This window comes from Acinonyx jubatus, chromosome A1 (assembly GCF_027475565.1).
Source record: "Acinonyx jubatus isolate Ajub_Pintada_27869175 chromosome A1, VMU_Ajub_asm_v1.0, whole genome shotgun sequence".
NCBI classification, from domain to species: domain Eukaryota; kingdom Metazoa; phylum Chordata; class Mammalia; order Carnivora; family Felidae; genus Acinonyx; species Acinonyx jubatus.
The window spans coordinates 202770440-202791008 of NC_069380.1; the positions used below are offsets into that span (position 1 = coordinate 202770440).

At 40.2% G+C, this 20569-nt stretch overlaps 1 protein-coding gene across 1 annotated transcript in view; it reads left to right on the forward strand.

Annotated features, from left to right (window-relative positions):
* Window positions 1–20569, forward strand: part of OXCT1 (3-oxoacid CoA-transferase 1) — a 135701-nt gene that overhangs the window by 1237 nt on the left and 113895 nt on the right. Inside the window, exons 2-4 of the mRNA XM_015067560.3 lie at window positions 7846–7954; window positions 9052–9142; window positions 19153–19288. Coding sequence (XP_014923046.2) covers window positions 7846–7954; window positions 9052–9142; window positions 19153–19288 — 336 coding nt within the window. The remainder of the gene's footprint in view (window positions 1–7845; window positions 7955–9051; window positions 9143–19152; window positions 19289–20569) is intronic.

Here is a 20569-nt window from a genome sequence, read left to right on the forward strand (position 1 = left end):
CCTTTTTAACTTAGTAGCGTATTAAATGATAGTTTTGTACTTGAAAAACCTACCTTGCACACGGTGTACTCACAGACTGTCCCGCCCCATTACTGTTTCCCGAATCCAGTCTCTTGACAACAGTGAACTCAGGGGCCACTAAGCCTCTTAGGTAAATGCTAGGGGGTGATGTAGAACTGGAACATTTTACTCATAAATGCCTCTTAGGAAAGGAAGCTTTTTGGTAATTGCAGGTAGCTTTGGGTTTATAAAGCATTATTAGAAGGGCACTTGAGTAACCTTCAGTCACATTGCTGCAGGTGGTTTTGAAACTAATGCATGCCAGGACACTGTGATACCCTGCCTGGAGGTTAAAAACATTTGCCTGGAGGTTAAAAACATTTGCTCTTTAGCCAGTTACTTATTTGCCTAAGTGTAATTTACTCACTTTCCATATTTAGTTATAGCGTTAAACCACTTCTGAAGCCCAGCAAACCTCTTCTCAGGTGGCAGTTACAAATTAGAGGCTTTGTGGGGTGCCTGGGTGGCTAAGGCAGTTAAGCCTCCTACTCTTGTCTCTTGATTTTATTTTGTTTTAAATTTTAACGTTTATTTATTTTTGAGACAGAGAGCATGAGCAGTTGGAGGAGAGGGAGACACATAATCCAGAGCAGGATCCAGGCTCTGAGCTATCCACACAAAGCCCCATGTGGGGCTTGAACTCATGGACCATAAGATCATGACCTGAGCAGAAGTCAGACACTCAACCAACTGAGCCACCCAGGTGCCTCTCTTGTCTCTTGATTTTAGCTCAGTGTCATGGTATCAGGATTGCCCCTCCCCTTCCCTTGGGCTCCGTGCTGACAAATCAGAGCTTGCTTGGAATTCTCTGTGCCTCTCCCCCTGCTCTTGCTCAGGCTCTCTCTCTCTCAAAATAAATAAACCAACATTAAAAAAAAAAATTAGAGGCTGTACCTCATTAAAAATTCATATGAGGGTCCAAAGTTTCTTCCTTTCCAGTTTGATTGTCATAGATCCAAGTGCCTGCATGCAGATGTTTCTTCAGGCTTGGCACTTGGCATTACGATTATTTAGTCCTTGAATTCTCATCTCTAACTTCCCTTAAACTTTAACACTTGGGTGCTTGTTTAACTTTTCAAATGTATACGTTGACTGCTTAACAAGACGAAAGTTTCTGGTTGTCAGGAACAGTATCATATACCTTATTCTCCAACACTTTTTTAAAACATTTTTAAATGTTTATTTATTTTTGAGAGAGAGAAAGAGCATGAGCAGGGAAGGGCAGAAGAGGGAGACAGAGGATCCAAAGTGAGCTCTGCAGTGACAGCAGGGAGGCCCGATGTGGGGCTCGAACCCACCAACGCAAGATCATGACCTGAGTTGAAGTCAGTCGCTCACCTGATATGACCACACAGGCACCCTCCATCCCTTTCAACATTACATACTATCAGGCATAGTATAGACACTCAATACATGTTTAATATATGGATGAAAGAACTCTGTGGACAAACAGAAATAGTAACCTTGAGAACTTTTTTGCTAAACATAACCAACAGCCCAAATGAGATGGTGTGTGTGTTGTGTGTGTGTTTGGCAAGTCTCTCAAACTTGAGTGAGCCTCAGAATTGCCTGGAGGCTTTATCTGAGAGGTTGCAGGGTCCAGCCGGGTGGGTGGGGCTTGAAGCACACTTTGCATAAATGAGTTCCCAGGTGATGTTGATGCTTTGGGTCTGAGGACTACATTTCAGAGCCATTGGCATGGATTTAGATTTGAATAGACTATCTGAAGTTATCTTTCTTCTCCATTACTATTTTAGAGGGAGCATTTAATACTATTTTCCATTTACTGGGGAAAATTATTACTAGAAAAAGGTCCTCAAACTACCATTAATACTTTATTTATCTTTCTTTCTTGAACTTATTTTTTCCCATATCTTCCTTCAATTCCATTCTCCCCTGAGCTGCAGTCCTGGTACAACTTACTGGTCAACTCCACCTGGATGTCACTTAGTGCTTCAAGCTCTTTCTGACCCAAAATGACCCAGCCACAAAGTGGCTTTTTCCTCCCTTGTTTTGTTTTGTTTTGTTTTCATTATGGCTAACCGTACCAGTATCCATCCAGTGTGTAAGATAGAAGTCTTGGTATCCTTCTTTCCTCCCCTCTTCCCTCCACCTCCAGTTGATAAGCGATGCCATGTGTGTACCTTTCCTGAAATTTCTGTGGGTCTGTCCTTGGTACTCTTTCCCAGCAACCATCTATTCCTTACGGCTCCCTGATCGGATATTACAGTTGTATTTAAGTTTTTGTAATTATTTAATGACTATTAGCCTGAGTAGTTTATAAGTTTCATCCGCGCAGGGACTATGCCAGAGTATTTTCTTTTTCTTTTTCTTTTTTTTTTAAGATTTATTTATTTTGAGAGAAAGAGAGAGCATGGGGGAGGGGCAGAGAGAGGGAGAGAGAGACAGTCCCAAGCAGGCTCCATACTGTCATCTCAGAGCCCAATGTGGGGCTTAAACCCATGAACCATGAGATAATGACCTGAACCAAAACCAAGAGCCAGGTGCTTACCCAACTGAGCCACCCAGGTGCCCCCTGAGTAGTTTTCTGTTTAATCCTGTATTCCAGTATTTAGTATGTTTGATGCAAAATGGATATTTTTTTGATCAAATGGGTGAATGAAAGAATGATTTCCTCTGCCACTTTCATGTCTCAGGCTTTCATAGGAGTTGTGACATCTCTGTTTCAAAAGCTTTGCTGTCCCTTCCTCATTGAAGGATGAAGTTGAAATTCTAGTATGGTCCTTAAAGCCTTCCACAACCTGTCTCAGTCTCCTTTTCTAGCCTTATCTTCACAAGCTTCTCTCCATGGGACCTGATCCCACATGTCCTTGAGCAAACACAGTGAGAGCCTTATATCTCCATGCCTTTACTCCTGCTTCTTCTCTTTCTGGATTCCCCATCCTCATTAGTATTTTAACTCTTGGCAAGCTCCTCGTGCTTTCTGATATACCAGGCAGAATGCATCACTCCTTCACCTGTGCTCCTTTAAAGTGCTGGGCATCAATCCATCATTGGAATAGAACATGTATGTTCCCTCAGAAACAGTATGCTCCTGCTTTAGAGAATTGCCTAATGTCAGTAATTCCCTGTGAGCTCCTTGCAAGTTATTTATTCATGTTATAAGTATGTAACTGGTAGTGTTTAGTTTAAGGTGAACATTCTACCTTTTGACAGATACTTGTCCCGTAATGGACCATCATCAAAGCATTTCACACTAAACGCATTAAAGCATTTCAACACGTCATCACCTCTGCTTGGCCGTGGTACGCTATGCTCCTTGCCAAGTGTGTGTGTTTAGCCACCCACGTATTACTGTCTTTTCCTCCCAAGAGGGCCCTCTTCATCTCTCTCCATATGACTTCTGTTCCCCACTTCTGTGGATCAAACTTTCATACTGAAGTGGGCAGTATCAGTCTTCCTGTGTCTGATTTATTTAACTGTAAGGTGACAAGGTCAGTATCACCTGGGTGTACAGTTCCATATCATTAAGATAAGATAATTTTAAGATAAAAAAGCAATATGCTGTGTTGAGTTTCCCTTAAAGGACTTCAAAATGAAGTGCATTTTTTTGAAGTTCTGGAGCATTGAATGACAAGAAAAAAAGAAATTTAGGCACAAGAAGTATTGGTAGAAGTGGTAAGAAAGGAAGGAGATTCTGAGTTGGGAAGTCATGAGATGAAATTTAGGCTCAACTGTGAAATCCGCTTTCAGATTCTAAATGCAAGAATTTGAACCAGAGGACAAAGAGTGATGGTGGAGAGGATTTTAAAAAGACAAATAGATTAAATAGAAAAAAATTTGTAGTGTAAGAATTTTGATTATTTCTTGCACTTCAGTACTTTGATCTTTTGCAGTACAGTCATTTTTATTTCCTTCCTCCAGTAGCAATAGCAGAAACTAGTGGCAACATAAAGTGAAATTTTGCAGAAGGTGGGAGAGTGGAAAAGCAAAATGAAATACACTAGGTGAATATAAAGGAAGACCTTGGTGAAAAAAATCATCCTCAGAATAAATAGATGTTGAAGCTGAACAGTTCATCGCTCTTTGTTCTTTTGGTAACCTCTGCAAAGTTGAAGGCTATTAGCAGATGGTACTTGGGTCTTTTTACCTCATTGTTCTAGAATTTTAGAAGACATGTCAATTTATGAGCAGCATAGAGCTTCACTTTGAATTCAGTTACCTAAGAAAAAAGGCACCTCTCCTGCTTAGTCTTAGAGGGTGTTAGCAGTGATGCTCCTTGACTCCCAAAGGCTGGGGGTATGGGAGAGAATGTGGGCAGGGAGAAGCCTGTTCAGAAAACAAACCCAGAGGCTTTCCCTAGGATGCTGCTCCCCCCCCCCCCCCCCCCCCCCAAGGCTTGAAGCCTTAAAGATACACAGGAAACATTCTGGTGCAACTGGTTTCAGACACCGTGCTTCCTCTTTGCCTCCCTACCTGCATGCATGCTTCTAGCTTGCCTGGTAATCTTTGAATACTTAGAATGGCAAATTTGACTACAAATAAAATAAACGTGTTCAAGTAATCTTAAAGCTAGGACCCATTTTTCAAACCCTCAACAAAAATGGTGTGGATTAATTTGCTCTAGCATGGGTCATGCTAAAAAAATTCTTTGTCAAATCAGTAATATGTACACACATGTGTGTATGAGTAGGGTACAGCAGGGAGGTTAAAAATGAAAACTGGGGTGCCTGGGTGGCTCAGTCGGCTGGCTAAGCGTCTGACTTCAGCTCAGGTCATGATCTCATGACGGTTCATGAGTTCGAGCCCTGCGTCGGGCTCTATGCTGACAGCTCAGAGCCTGGAGCCTGCTTCGGGTTCTGTGTTTCCCTCTCTGTCTCTGTCCCCCTGGCTCCCCGCCCCAATCTCTCTTTCAAAAATAGATAAACTTAAAAAAAAATTTTAAATGAGAACTAAACTCCAATCAATGACAAGTTAATCTTCTCCAAAAGAAGCAAACATCCCCAGGGTATCTTCTGTAGTCCAAGCCCAGGACTGAGGCCAGGCTGAGTGTTTCTGCTATACCATTACTTAATCCTCACTGTATCCTTGAGAAACAACTGTCATCCTTTTGTAAATTTAAAATCCACCCCCCCCCCCGATTTTGCAATTTTCTCAGTGTCATGCAATTGTGGTTGAACTGGAATTTGAAGCAAGGGTATTTTTGACCCCGGGATTACTGGAGTGTGGCCCATTAAGCCACGCTATTGATTTCTCAGCAAGTAGATATCAACTGTCAATGTAACAGATAGCAAAAGTCAACAAACATTCACCGAATGTGTGAAAAATGAAAAAAACAAAGTTGGACATAAATTCTTAAGTATATTGAGCCATTCTCCCATTCCCTGCAAACATTGAGCATCTATTTGTGTTTAGCTTATCATTATCTGGATAAATGTGAGACACTTGAGTATTTTCTAAAATACTTCTGAGATATTTTTTTTCAAGGTGTGGGGCAAGTGTTTCAATAATTTCTGACTAATGAAGATACTAGTTTTCAGCTGAAACAGAGGAACAGAAGACCTGTCAAGTCTGTTTATGGTTTTGTTTCTCCTTGTGAACCCCAAAAGTGTCCTGGATCTGTAGGAGAAATGACTTTTCTTTTGACTTCCTCTCTATAGGATTCATGTTTCTTAGTCTATAGATAAGTAGTTCAGGGTGACCTCTCCCCTAGACTGCTTAGGTGTAGATGAATTCTTTTATTTTCTTCCTCCTCCTCCTGCTGAGACCCTGACTCTTCACCAGTACCCCCACTTTTTTTTTTGTAAGAGATAGGATTAGCATTAATTTATATATTTCATGTTTTTACACTTTTTCCCCAATTTTACTGAGATATAATGGACAAACAACACTAAGTTTAAGGTGTACAGAGCAATGACTTGACTTGTCCTTCACTGTTTAGTGAAGATAATGACAGTAGAGTTCCTTGTGAAAAAATAGGGTATTCATAATGATTTGTTGTCTCTAAATAATGAAATAGAGTAAGATTAGGGCTTTTATTTTATTTTTTTTAATGTTTATTTATTTTTGAGACTGAGAGAGACAGAGCATGAACGGGCGAGGGGCAGAGAGAGAGGGAGACACAGAATCGGAAACAGGCTCCAGGCTCTGAGCCATCAGCCCAGAGCCCGACGCGGGGCTCGAACTCACGGAGTGTGAGATCGTGACCTGAGCTGAAGTCGGACGCTTAACCGACTGAGCCACCCAGGCACCCCAAGATTAGGGCTTTTAAAAAACAGGGAAAGGAGCATATTGTGGTAGAAGGACTCTGATGAAGGCCAAAACCTGGGATCTGGTCTTGCTGTAACACAGTGTTGGGTACATTACAATTACAAAATCTTACTCAGCTTCAGAAACTTGACCTGTAAATAGAATTGGTGAGATTAGAATACCTGTGTCTTTTTCTTTTTTCTATTTTCAAGGAGACATTCTTAACTTTATTTTGTGATTCATCTGTTGGCCTCTTTATTGAGGCTATTGAACTTTTCATTTCCAGGATTTAAAAAAAATATTCGGTGTTCAAATAGAATCCAATAAACCCTTGCTGCTGAGGATGGGACAGAGAAGTAAGCTGTCTGTCTGCAGCTCAGCCTATTTCCTTTCTAGCTCTGCCTCCTTTTATTTTTGGCATTTGGGTGGTGTGCCAGGTCGTACCCCCTGTGTTTGCCTGACCTGGCTGAAGGTTGAATTTAAAGGGACAAAAGTCATCTGTGTAACCTTTGCAGATCTTATTTGGCTTTCAGTATAGTTCTCTTAAAGGCAATAGGCTTTTGTAGTAATTGACACGTTTTATGAAAGAAGTTTATAGAGGAAGAAAAGAATGCTAGAAACTTACTAATGCCATTACCTTGACCCCATAGGTCGTCTGTCAAAGACTGGTAAGGCAGTGTGTGTGAGTTTACAACACTTATGGACCTTTTAACATGGCAGCATATGAGGAGTCAAGAGCCATGCTCTTTACTCCTTCTCTTTTTAGGTTGAATGTATAATAAGAAATAAAGGATAAGTGACATTGATTACGAACGATTACAACACAGTGAACTCTGATTTTTCTCCGTCCATACTGTGTATGAAGCATAAAGAGAGTAACCGTTTGAAACTGATTGTGAATATTCACTAGATAACCCGTTTTGCACCGAATAGATCACTGTGGTAAGACTAGGTACGCCTCCCTCATAGGTCATAGTCTCATATTTTTTGCAGCATCTGTAAACTCCAAGCACCATAGGGGGATGGATCTTTTTGTGTGCTGGTCATTACTTGTCCTCTTAGGAGGCATTCGCTGACCTAAGACTGGGTCAGGGCCCTACTACGTATTTGTATATGGGTTATACCATACCTGATCTCCAGGGAAGCAGTCATGTCTTAGCATTTACTGGATGGAAGTAAGCACCATAGTAGTTGGCACATAGTAAGCTCTCAATGAATATTTGTTGACCGAATGGAAGGTTAGCTCACTATCAGAAACTGATGCTTGATGACATCATTATTGTGAATCTGAGTCCCAGTGTATGGGCTATCAACTTTCAGTGTTTTGGGTGGCCACAAATGACACAGAATTTTCCTTTATATAATGGAATGCATCCATCATGATCACAAAGGAAGTCCATTGATAGTGTGTGGATAGGGTATGTCCTTTCTACTCTTACAGTGAATTATTTGCAGCCCCACTCTTTCTTTCAAAGAGCAGATAGTGAAATTATCATTGCATATATAAAAAGTGAATGTATATGCAAAGATATGTCTAAATGATTATTCACTTAAAAATCTTTAAAAATATTTTAGGGATGTGTTGGCTACTTTTCAACCAGTACACATCGCCATACCAAATTTTATACAGATCCAGTGGAAGCTGTAAAAGACATCCCTGATGGTGCAACGATTCTGGTTGGTGGTGAGTAATAGTATTGTTTTCCTTTTTGTGATGGTAACATTCTTAAGTTTTTAGCAAAGCAGGGAAATCAAAGTGGCAAAGCTATGTAGATTAAAAATGCCAATTATTTTATTATTAATTCATTATTTTATTTTTATTATTCATAATAAATTCAGCATGTTATGTAATTATTAGTTAAAGGTTTATTAAGTTATAGTACTTAATGTTGTACGTTTTATTTCTTTTTGTGTTTTTTTTTCTATTATTTTGAAAAGCTGAAGCTTAAAATGGATGTCTTATTAGTAGCTTTGAAAACATTCCTAGATCCTTTGGAATTCTGTTTAACTTAAAACATCTGCATTGATCTCGTCATCCCTTAGCTAGCCACTCCTTTGGTTATTCCTCATTTTAGGAGATAGGTGCATTTATGCTTTCTATCTATTATTGAGGCCTCTGAGTTCTATTGCTTCACCTTGCTTGGAATGTCTTTTAGAACCACGGTCTCACACTCATTAAACTTGCTGCCTGATTCTTGTGATTTTTTTTTTTTTTTTTTTTTTTTTTTTTAATTTCTAGGCCTTGGTTGTAGGCTAGCCTTATTTTTAGGGCTGCTCTTCATTCATTCATCCATTCAACTGATCAGTCATTGAATGTCAATTTTAAACCTAATACTATTTGACAAATTGTGGAAGATACAAAGAAGTAAAAGTCATTAGTCTAGGCTTCTGATTCTGCAAAACTCTACTGAGGCATATAAAACAAACATGCTTGAATAAGTAGCTACATAAAGGTTGAATTCTAAACTCTAGATATGCAGTAAAGTATAAGATATGCAATGTGTAACCATCGTGTAACCATATTAGCAGGTTGCATTTGTCTTTATTCTTAAGGTTCAAAGATTTGACGGTGATGTCTGGTGCTACACAATGGTCCAGAACATTTGGATACAGCTGTGTAGCCATTTATTGAGTTGCTGAGATATGTCTATATTTCACTTAGTAGATCTAATAATGTGCTTTGCATTTTTTTTCTTTTTTAAGGGAAAAGAGTAACATGTAGATTTCTCTGAAAGAACATTATCCTCTTCACAAATCATTTGTCTTTTTCACTTACTATAGGTTTTGGGTTATGTGGGATTCCAGAGAACCTTATAGGAGCTTTACTAAAGACTGGAGTAAAAGGGCTGACTGCAGTCAGCAACAATGCAGGGTAAGTGTGCATTTTTAAAACAATTGGCTTGAAACAAATGACAGTTCTCTATAATATTTATACAAAGTTTAAGAATGAAATGAAAATTTTCCTCATTTTATGAGCAACATGCTCAAGTATCAAAAGATAGTTTTTAACAAGCTCAAGAGTTAGAGGTTACATTTCTTCAAATATTTTTGGTACCATTCTTCATAATCATAAGTAAAGCAGACTTGCATAAATGTGTCTCTTAATCTGATGTGCTTTTATTTTTCTAAATTTCAAATATATTATTAAAGATATGTATTTTCAAATTGAATCTTTCATTTTATAATTCAGAGATGTCCCTTTATATTTTGTTATTATAGATCATTCTGTTATAGTGGAAGATTTCAAGTGGTTTGAAATATGTTTCAAGTCTTTCCTTTGGTTATACCATATTCTAGATGATATGTAAGGTTATCATTAATCATTAAAAATGTTGCTGGTCTTGGTAGAAGGAGGAGGATACGCAGCCAGCACTTAAGACAGTAGGGTCTCAATCAAAGTGGTCAACAATAAGCCATCACATTTTAATAATGGCATGCACATTAAGATATGTTATGAAGAAAAAAAGTATTTTTATATAAAGCAATAAGTTATCAGTTTTCTTTCAACAGTGAAAGACTTGGAAGAAAAAAACTGAAAAATTAACTAAATTTGCAGTTTAGCCTAGTACCATAAATGCAATTTAGAATAAATTGTACCAATTGTTTAAGACAGGAGACAGATCCTACATTTGTGCTCATGTTTTCTTTGCTGAGTTTATTTATGCTCTTGTTTTCATCTAGAAGGTTCTCCCACCTTTTCTCTGCATATCCACATCTTTCCCATTTTTCAGGATCCAACTCAGGTTGTACATCCTCAAAGAAACCTTATCCAATTAAAGAACTTCTCTAGACTTACTGATTTTGCCCCTTTCTGGGGCATTTCTTTGTATACTGAATTGTATTTATTCCCTGAGGTATATTACAGACTGATCTTTTGCTTAAAGTAGTTTTTTCTTCCGTACTATGCTGAGCCTGAGGCACAGAGTCACTAAGTGCTGGAACTGGATGGGTTTGTAGAGGCTATCTGTTCTAGTTCCCTCATTTAACAGAGGAAACTCATTTGTAAATAGGGAAGTGACTTGTTCATGATCACTTGATATTTCTTAAACCCGTCCCATGCCCTGTGAACTTACTTTGTACTTATTAAAATACTTTTGACTATCAGTACTTTGTTGGGTGTTCCAGCTAGCTCAGTGCTTACAAGAAATGGTATAAATCAGTGTAAATTCTTGATGCAGAGTAAGTACTGATAACCACACAAATCTTGAACATGAAGAAGGCACTTTGTATATCCTCATTGGCAGTTGATTCTCTCAATTAGGTAGGTTTAAATCCTAGAGGCCTATGGCAACGAGGGCTTTGTTTTGGCCATTAGAGTCAGACAAATAAGGAAAACTTAGCATTGCTCTGTTGGAAAACCAAAGATAGTTTGAAATGTTGAGTAAATGGAGAGAACTTAGAAGTAATAACTTCTCTCTCATTTAGAAAAAGGCTTTTTATGGAAGGATCTGCCCACATTGGAAGTCTTTCAAAGGTCAGGACTCCTGATTGTTTTTATTTTGTTTTTAGTTATGAAAGGGACCTGTTGCCATGAGGTACCACTAACCTCCCTTGGTATGTAGCATTAACTGTTAGTCTTGATGAGATAAATTTTCCCCCTCATGATCACTTAGATGAATCAGTACTTTGATATGGATTGATTAGGAAGGTAGGAAAAATTGAAAACATGCTTTTCATTATTTTTTAAAAGACTTTGATATATGAATTACAAGCCTGTATGAGCAAAAAGTTTTACAATAAACTGTATATCAACCAATTCAAAAGTAAGGGAAGATTAGGTGTGTTATATTAATCACACTCATTTCCTCACGACAAGATTATTTTATTATTATTTTTTTTAAGTTTATTCTGAGAGATAGAGAGAAGGAGGGCATGTGCACGAGCATGAGTGGAGGGAACAGAGAGACACAGACAGAGACAGAATCCCAAGCAGCCTTGTGAGATGGTGACCTGAGCCAAAATCAAGAGTGGGATGCTTGAATGAAATATGGCCCTTTGTAGCAACGTAGATGGAACTGGAGAGTGTGATGCTAAGTGAAATAAGCCATAGAGAGAAAGACAGATACCATATGTTTTCACTCTTATGTGGATCCTGAGAAACTTAACAGAAACCCATAGGGGAGGGGAAGAAAAAAAAAAAAAAGAGGTTAGAGTGGGAGAGAGCCAAAGCATAAGAGATTCTTAAAAACTCAGAAGAAACTGAGGGTTGATGGGGGGTGGGAGGGAGAGGAGGGTAGGTGATGGGCATTGAAGAGGGCATCTTTTGGGATGAGCACTGGGTGTTGTATGGAAACCAATTTGACAATAAATTTCGTATATTAAAAAAAAGAGTGGGATGCTTAACTGAGCCACCCAGGTGCCCCATGACGATTATTTTAGATTGCACTTCTCGCGGGTGGGAATTTAGACAACTCCAAGGACAGTCCAGCTTATGTGCAGAAGCCGAGTAAATACTGTCTGAAGATATATATGCCCCTGTGCTTGTGGTTATAATACTGTTGCTTATATGTGGTATTATAGTAGTCAGGTATAGGAACTCTGTGAGGGCCCAATGAGCAGTTTTTCACTCTAAATAAAATTTCTGTTTCTGCACCAGTGATTTTGAACCAGAAAGTAAAGGCAGGTGGCTCCTTCACAGTGGCCACTTTATTATTTGTTGAGGCAGCTGCAGCTTTGTAGGGCTCAATGGAGAGAGAATGTGCCATCTTGTCTGATTATAAGCATTCCTCTATGATTTGATTATTTTGTCTGGGAAGGGCTAACCACTTCCTGGAATGTATACTTGAACTTCTCTGCTTGGCTCATGGAAGGGAATGTTCACTTGTTCCATATAACTGTGTCATAAACTAATGTTTTGTCCAAATATAGCATTGTCTTCTCTTTTGATATTCTTGATACTATCAAAGTAAAAACTGTAATTGAGATTTAAGTATGCCTAAAATGAGAGCAAAGAAGAGAAATACAGCTTGGTAAATGGTTGCAAATTCATTTTTATTAGAGTTTTGTTTTGGCAAGAATTTCCAATTAATGAGATTTCAGAAAATTAAAATTCAGAAAATGAAATTTTTTTTTTAAATGTTTATTTATTTTTGAGACAGAGGGAGACAGCATGAACGGGGGAGGAGCAGAGAGAGAGAGGGAGACACAGAATCTGAAGCAGGCTCCAGGCTCTGAGCTGTCAGCACAGAGCCCGATGTGGGGCTCGAACTCACGGACCATGAGATCGTGACCTGGGCCGAAGTCGGACGCTTAACTGACTGAGCCACCCAGGCGCCCCCAGAAAATGAAATTTTAGATTCAAAGAATAAAAAATACTTTTGGAACATTTATGTCTTCCATGAAACACATGAATGTATCTACTGAATTCTTGGTTTTAGACTTTTTTTTAACCACTGAAATGTTTGAAACCCGAGTTTGTTGTACTATAGGAGGAAGGTCAAATCTCTCTCTCCTTAGGTATGCTAGAAAAATGTTGGGTTCTAAAGGCAAGCAAGATAATCTCTTTTAAATTCCATCAAAATGACCTTTAATATCAGAGAGCTGCGAGGTGTCTTAATACACAGGTTTCTCTACTAGGAATGGTATATTTCTCATTTGCAAAAGACAACATGTGTATTTCTTTTCTCTTTATATTGTAAAGGTCTTGCCTTTTTCATTTTTATATTGTCAGCGTCTGAGACACAGGAAGAAGGGATGTATGTTTGCTGAATTGGGGAGTTAGAAAGTACGTGGAAGGAAGACACTCTTACTATAAGCTATCTAACAGCATTTTTTGAGGTATATGCACTAACTCTATACCTGGTCAGGGGTAGCCTGGGCTGAGCATTTTATGCTCAGTTTATTCTTTGATGCCATGCCAGGTTGTTAATCCAGGAAGAAAGCAAAGGCCAAATATACATAGTTCCCAGAGCCAAGATCAACAAATACAGAGAATTCATCTCCAGACAGAGCCAAGTTCAAACGTGTAATGGGTTGAAAAGCCAAACAGAGAGCCATGAGAGAGTGGCTAGAAAAATTTCCGCAGTCAGTGAATTGGGCAAGTACATTCTAGTTTATCATATGGACCTATATAGTTGAAGGGAATTTTGGGTATTTAAAACTACAGAAAGCAAATGGACTATATTCACCTTCATGGATTATTTTATTGTTACAACTTTATTTAGAGAGGGCTCCAGGGGATATCGATGGTGCTCTGATACTGGGTAATTGAAGAGAGTTTACCAAAGGGACTCTCTCTAAAGGAGAGGTTAAGGTTGAGGGAAAGCGACATGAGTATTGAATTTCCCTGGAGTTAATAACAGAAGAACTGTTACCACCAGCCTTAGGTCTGAAGAATGAGGGGAAGGGGCTGCCAGGACCTGGGAGAAAGCTTTATGGAGACGGCTATCCAATGTGCTGCAGCTTGCCAGGGAGAGAGTCAGGGTAATATAAATCCCGATATCCTTCTCTTCTTACCTGGTCAGAAGCCAGAGGGCAGGGGAGCCCCCTGATTCAGTCTAGAGTCAGCCATCCTGGCACAGGGAAGGCAGGAGATCAGAGAATGGGTCTGGACAGATATAGAAAATATCCAGCATAAGGACTTGGTGATTTTCATTTTTATTAGAGATGAGCTAGTAAGGAGGGGGAAAGTGAAATCAAGCAATAAATTTATTCAATAAACATTCTGTGTTTATGTAGTACCTTCTGTGTGTTGCATTGGCTTTCAGGTGCTTGGGAGTACAGCAGTGAATGAGACACCAAGTTCCCTGCATTTGTGGACCTTACATGCCAATGGGGAGAGGCAGACAATAAATAGGAAACATAACAAACAAGCAAATTTTCCAGTATGTTAGAAGGTTATAGTGCTGTGGGAAAAAAAAAGAAAAAGAGCAAGAAAGGGGGACTGGGAGCGTGAAAATAGATCCGCAGTTTTCAGTATAAAATCAGGCAATCAGCAGCACCTGGGTGGTTGTGTCGGTTAAACTGATTAAATTGGTTAAATGTCATCAGACTCTTGGTTTGGGCTCCAAGTTTGAGTCCCATTTCTGGCTCCGTGTTGATAATGCAGAGGCTGCTTGGGATTCTCTCTCTCTCCCCATTTCTCCGCTCCTTCCCCGCTCACCCTCTCCCTTTTCTTTCTCTCAAAATAAATAAACATTTAAAAATTAAAAAAAAAAAAACAAAAAACCAAGGGAGGGACTCATTGAGGTGACAGTTGACCAGAGACTTGAAAGAAGTGAGGGGGGAACCTTGTGTTACCTGGGGAGGAGTTTGTGAGTCAGGGAAAGGCCAGCACAAAGGCCTTGGGCAGTATGCCTGGGGTTTTGAGGGATAGTGAGGAGGTCAGCAGAAGAAAAGGGAGCAAGAAGGAAATGGGAGGAATGAGGTCTGAGACTAAAGGGCATCCCATCTTACGAGGCCTTGCAGGCCACTCTAGAGATCTCTGCTTTCACATAAATATATGAATGCCATTGCAGCATTTAAGACGGAGCAGTAATGTGATCTGACATACTTTGTTTTTATAGTTATGTTTTTGGCCACCATTTTGTGAGTGGATTACAGGGTGCGGGGGTAGAAGCAGGGAAGGTTGCTGCAGGATTGAGACAGCAGATGGTGCAGGTCATGGAGGAGGAAGTGGGAAATGCTTGGATTCTGGATGGGATTTGAAAGTAGAGTCAGGATTTTCCAATATAGTTGATGTAGAGTATGAAAGAGAAGTGACAGGTCATTACTTTTGTACAGAAGATCTGTTAGGATGGGGCAGGCTGCAGGTGGAACTGAATGTAGGGGAATGGAATTATTAACCTGAAGAAGTGAAGGCCCGGTTAGGTAGTAGGGGGCAAACAGGGAGAATGCATTGTGTGTGAGTGTGGGGAAGAACTACCTTTCCAAGAGACAGGGAATCTGAGGTGTTTGGCGCCCCCTAGTGCCAATCGCATTATTAGTCTTGAGGGGATCGGCTCCGTATCTCAAAAGTACACTCTTGAAAATACTTCTTTAGGCTTTAGTTTTCTTTTGAATCAAGCGAGAATAAATCACGTAACTATTCTTTTATGCTCCTGGTGCATCGGAAATGTTATCAGATTCATTACTGGAGGCTAGAACTGTAAACTCGTTTAGCAAATGGTTACTTGGACTACTTTGAGGGATTCAGTGTGTCCGGGCTGCCTGGTGGAGATTAGAGGCTTGGAAATGCAACATGCTGAGAATTAGGAGTCAGCTGAGCAGGATGGGCACTTGTGAGCATGAGGAGTGGGGGGATGGGTGAGTGAAGTGGAGGTGGGAGAAAAGGAGGTTGTTAGAAGAAACGTCAGTGGTTTGTCACACAAGGAACCGTACGTACTTATCCCTGTCCTAGTCAAACAAGGGGATGTCACTAGGGATCAGTAGACTAATTTCACACCAGTCCATTCTCCCACTATGTTCCATTGCCAGAGTCAGAATTCTGGGGTGGGTCTGTATCTACACCAAGTCTGTGAGTGATTTTACCCTAATTATCCCTTGATTTGTCTCTTTTTCTCCACTTCTGTTGTTGCTACCTTAGTTCAGAACCCCGTCTTTGCTTGTTTGGATTATTTGGAGCCTTTTAACTGATCTCCCTGCCTTTTTTGTTTGTTTGTTTTTTGTTTTTTTAAATCACTGAACCTCTCTGATTGTATACCCTGTCATTTTCCACTGAAAATTATTCACAAGGTCTCCCATCTCCTTCAGGATGCAATCCTAATTCCTTGGTGTGACTCATGTGACAGGTCACAAGCTGGCCTGCCATGCACCTCTCTTGCTCACTGCCGCTTTCGATCCATACTGTGGTCGCGTTCAGCATGCAGCCGGTCACACCACTGTGCACCTTTGCAAAGCTGCCCATCTGCCTCTTTGGCTCATCACTTCCACACCTCTACTCCTCTCTCAAAGACTTTTTTCTTCAAGTCTGTTCCAGCGTCACTTTCCGTAAGCTTATTCTGACCTCTTACTCCTCTCTGTTGGGTAACCTTCAGTGTTCTCATCACACTTGATGTAGACCTCTCTTAGCATATCTCTCCCTCTATTGTAATCATAGGGTTACTTGTTTTTTCTTGATATCTTAGAGTTTCCCCTGGCCCAGGACCCACATAGCCCTGGGGTGCAGGAACAACTTGGTAAATGACTGTTGGATGAGTGAGCCACGTAGAAGACCCACGCTCCATAGGGGAGAGGCCATCGGAGCACTAAGGGGATTAGGAGGGAGAGATCATGAATGAAGTCTTCTGTTTCTGGGAGGAACTCTGGCTTTATCACGATATTCGTTCTTTAAAGTGGCTTTATTGTAGCATAATACAGAGTAACGTAGAAAAGTGCTTATATCACAGGTGTAAAGTTTGAAGAATTTTTATAGGCTGCAGACCCATGTAACCAACCCCCAGCTTCTTTAAATGGAACATGACCAGTATACCAGAAAGCCCTCCTCATGCTTCTTCTAGTCACTTTTCCTTTCCCACCACTGAACTTAACCGTTATCCTACTTCTGATCTTATACATTAGTTTTGTCTGACTTTGAACTTCATATAGAAGGACTAATTCAGTAAGTACTCTTTTGTGGTTCTTTTGCTTGACATTTTGTCTATCTGTGAGAGTCATCCATTGTTGCCAGGGGTTGTAGATGATTCATTCTCCTTGCTCTGTGGCATTACAACATGTGGCGATACCAGTTTGTCTGTTCTGCTGTTGGGTAATATTGAGGAGGCTCCAGTTTTTTGGCCATCAGGAACAGTGCTACTGTTTTTGTTGTTTGATGAACGTAAGTGTGCATTGCTGTTGGATATAGACCCAGGAGGGGAATTGCTGACATAGCATATCCCTATGTTCAACATTAATAGAAACTGCTAATAATTTTTCAAAAGTGGTTGGGGGACGCCTGAGTGGCTCAGTTGGTTAAGTACCCGACACTTGATCTCTGTTCAGGTCATGATCTCACGGTTTGTGAGGTCAAGCCCTATGTCAGGCTCTGTACTGACAGCATGGAGCCTGCTTGGGATTCTGTCTCTCCCTCTCTCTGCCCCTTCCCTGCTTGCAATATCTTTCTCTTTCTCTCTCTCAAAATAAATAAATCAACTTAAAAAAAAAAAGTGGTTGGATCAGTTTACATTCCCCTCCTCATATGTGAGAGTTCTGGGTGTTTCACATTCTTTCCAACACTTGGTATTTCCTTTTTTTACATTTAGCCATTCTTTCATGTTTACAGTGGTTCTCATTGTGGTTTTTACCATAGTTCTTATAAAAATAGTTTTATAGCTTAAGTTTAAGCATTCTTCATTATCTTAGAAATGTTTATCTAGTGGTTAGAGCAGTTTTGAAACACTTGAAGAGAGGGATAAGGCGACTAAAAACAGGAAAGTATTCATTCGGTTATTAATCTGTCTTGTCACATTGACTTTGCTTGAAATTCTAGGTGTATTTTGCTTTGAAAAAGAATAGACATAAATAAGAAAGGCATAAACTTAGAGACCTTCACTTAATGAAAAAGCCAATACTATACGCACCATTTCTTTTTTTTTTTTTCAACGTTTATTTATTTTTGGGACAGAGAGAGACAGAGCATGAACGGGCGAGGGGCAGAGAGAGAGGGAGACACAGAATTGGAAACAGGCTCCGGGCTCTGAGCCATCAGCCCAGAGCCCGACGCGGGGCTCGAACCCACGGACCGCGAGATCGTGACCTGGCTGAAGTCGGACGCTCAACCGACTGCGCCACCCTATACACACCATTTCTAAGAAGAAATTGTACTCCAGTGTCAGTTATAGGCTCATATGTGGTAACTAAATGTACCACTCTGGTGAGTGATGTTCATAATAGGGTAGGCTATGCATGTGTGGGGTCAAGGGTATTTGGGAAATCTCTGTACCTTCCTCTCAGTGTAGTTATAAACCTAATACTGCGCTAAAAAAGATAAAGTCTTAAATAAAATTTAAAAGAATAAATTGAACTCCAACCTTAGAAATATTTTTTTTTTTTAGTTTATGTATTTATTTTGAGAGAGAGAGAATGAGCAGGGGAGGGGCAGAGAGAGAGGGGGACAGAGGATCTGAAGCGGGGTCTGTGCTGACAGCAGAGAGCCAATGCAGGGCTCCAACTTGCGAACTGTGAAATCATGACCTGAGCCAAAGTCAGACGCTTAAGCCACGGAGCCACCCAGACACCCCTGAACTCTAACCTTAATAGAAATATTAAACCATATTATATAAAACTTACTAGATAATGGATAACAGCGTTATTCTTGCTGCCTATAATCTTTTCACTGGTTTGTGATTAATTTCCTGATTTTTTTGGTATTGCTATTAAAAATGTTTAAGTGTTTAAATCTTCTTGACCTAAATATCTGTGATATAGGGAAAATGTTCATAGTTATTTATAATTTGGGTCCAAATTTCAAGAGTATGCTGTTCTTCCTTTTAAATATGAGAATGCCTTGCTCGCTTTTTAGGACAGAATGAATTTCTCCATTTGGAGCTAGTGCAGATCAGGAGCGTGGCGTTGCTTTGCTTTTACATTTGCCTTCAAAGTGTAAGGCAAGATCCAGTTCATCTCTGCTTGTCTTCTACCCTGGCATCACTTTGGAGCAGTGGAAAGAATGAAAGGTGCAGGGTAGACTTGTAGGATTGGTGTGGCTTTGGATACTGGCTGTGTCACCCAAGATCTTGCCAGAAATCACTTAAAGGTTTAGAGCTTTAGTTTCCTCAGCTGTAAAATAAGAAAAGAATAGCCACCTTGCAAGGTTCTTTGGGTGGTGGGGGACTGAGAGAATATGCGTGAAATGCCCGGCAGGAGGGAATCCTTTAAATTAATAACATTTCATGTTTGTGAAGTCTGGGATATTAGTGTTGTCTCTGATATTCCTTTGATTGCAAGCTGCTTGCATTTTTCTTCTAGGGTTGACAACTTTGGCTTGGGCCTTTTACTCCGATCCAAGCAGATAAAACGCATGGTGTCTTCGTATGTTGGAGAAAATGCAGAATTTGAACGACAGTACTTGAGTGGTGAATTGGAAGTAGAGCTGACACCTCAGGTAAGAAAATTTCTCTGCTTCTCTTACACAGCAGTAACTTATTTTAAAATTTACCTTTTCCCCTTTGGGAATTTTCCTTTGCAAGAGAGGTAAGGCAGAGAGGATTCAGTTTTGCCAGACCAAGGAAATTTGTTTGTAGGTCACACCTGTTGATGTCTAGACTATTATTTTCTGTTGCTGTGCATGGAAAAAAAAAAAAAAAAAAAAAGGGAGGTATTTCTAGTAAAAATATCTAGGCTCCAGGATAAATTTTTAAGTTCAGCACTATGATATACATTGTGCTGGAAGCCTGCAGTAGGACTTGCTGAGATGCTGAGACATCAGGAAAGTGGAGCCCATGGAGGGTAGAACTGGGTATGTCCCAGAATAAGTGCGGGAATCAGGGCCCGGGTCTCCAGGGAATTGATGTCAATTACCAAACAAGCCAGTTACTGCAGTTAATCTAGCAAGTCTCCACTCCCTTCTTACACTACGTCTTAACTGCTTGAAGAGTTTGTCATAGAGGAAACTTTTTGAAGTCATTTGGGTAAAACAGGGCTCTACAGGTTACATATGCATTTGTCATCTTTTTTTTTTTAAGTTTATTTATTTATTTTGAGAGACAAAGGGTGGGTCGGGGAGGGGCAGATAGAGGGAGAGAGAGAGAATCCCAAGCAGGCTCTGCAGCATCAGCACAGAGCTCAATGTGGGACTCAAACCCACAAACCTCAAGATCATGACCTGAGCCAAAGTTGGACACTTAACCGACTGAGCCACCCAGGTGCCCCTAGGCACTTGTCTTCTAATTTGACATCATCTGCCTTCATCTCTGAAATTGAACCCACCACTCTGCTTTATTTTTGTCAACAGAATCATTATTACCGCTAACTTCACTACATTGGTAATGATGTGATCTAGCAGAATTAAAAAAATCAATAATTAACTCTTAGTATATGCTTGTCTAGAGACAGCAATGCAGGGGAGAACCGTCTTGTACCTGAGGCTATACAACATTACGCGGGTCACGTTCTGTCACTCTGCAGTGTTGTTGGGAGCGGTGTTTGTCACAGCCTCCCACTGTGCCTGGCATTTATCTGGTTTTCCTTTAAAATGAAAATAACAAAAGGTATCCTGTCTTAGTCTGCTTGCACTGCTGTAACAAACTAGGTGGCTCATGCAAGAGAAAGTGATTTCTCATTGTTCTGGCAGGTAGGAAGTACAAGATCAAGGTACAGGCTGATGTGATTCTTGGTAGAGGGGAGGAGGGCGGGGAGAGACAGAGGACACACACTTGCAAATGAG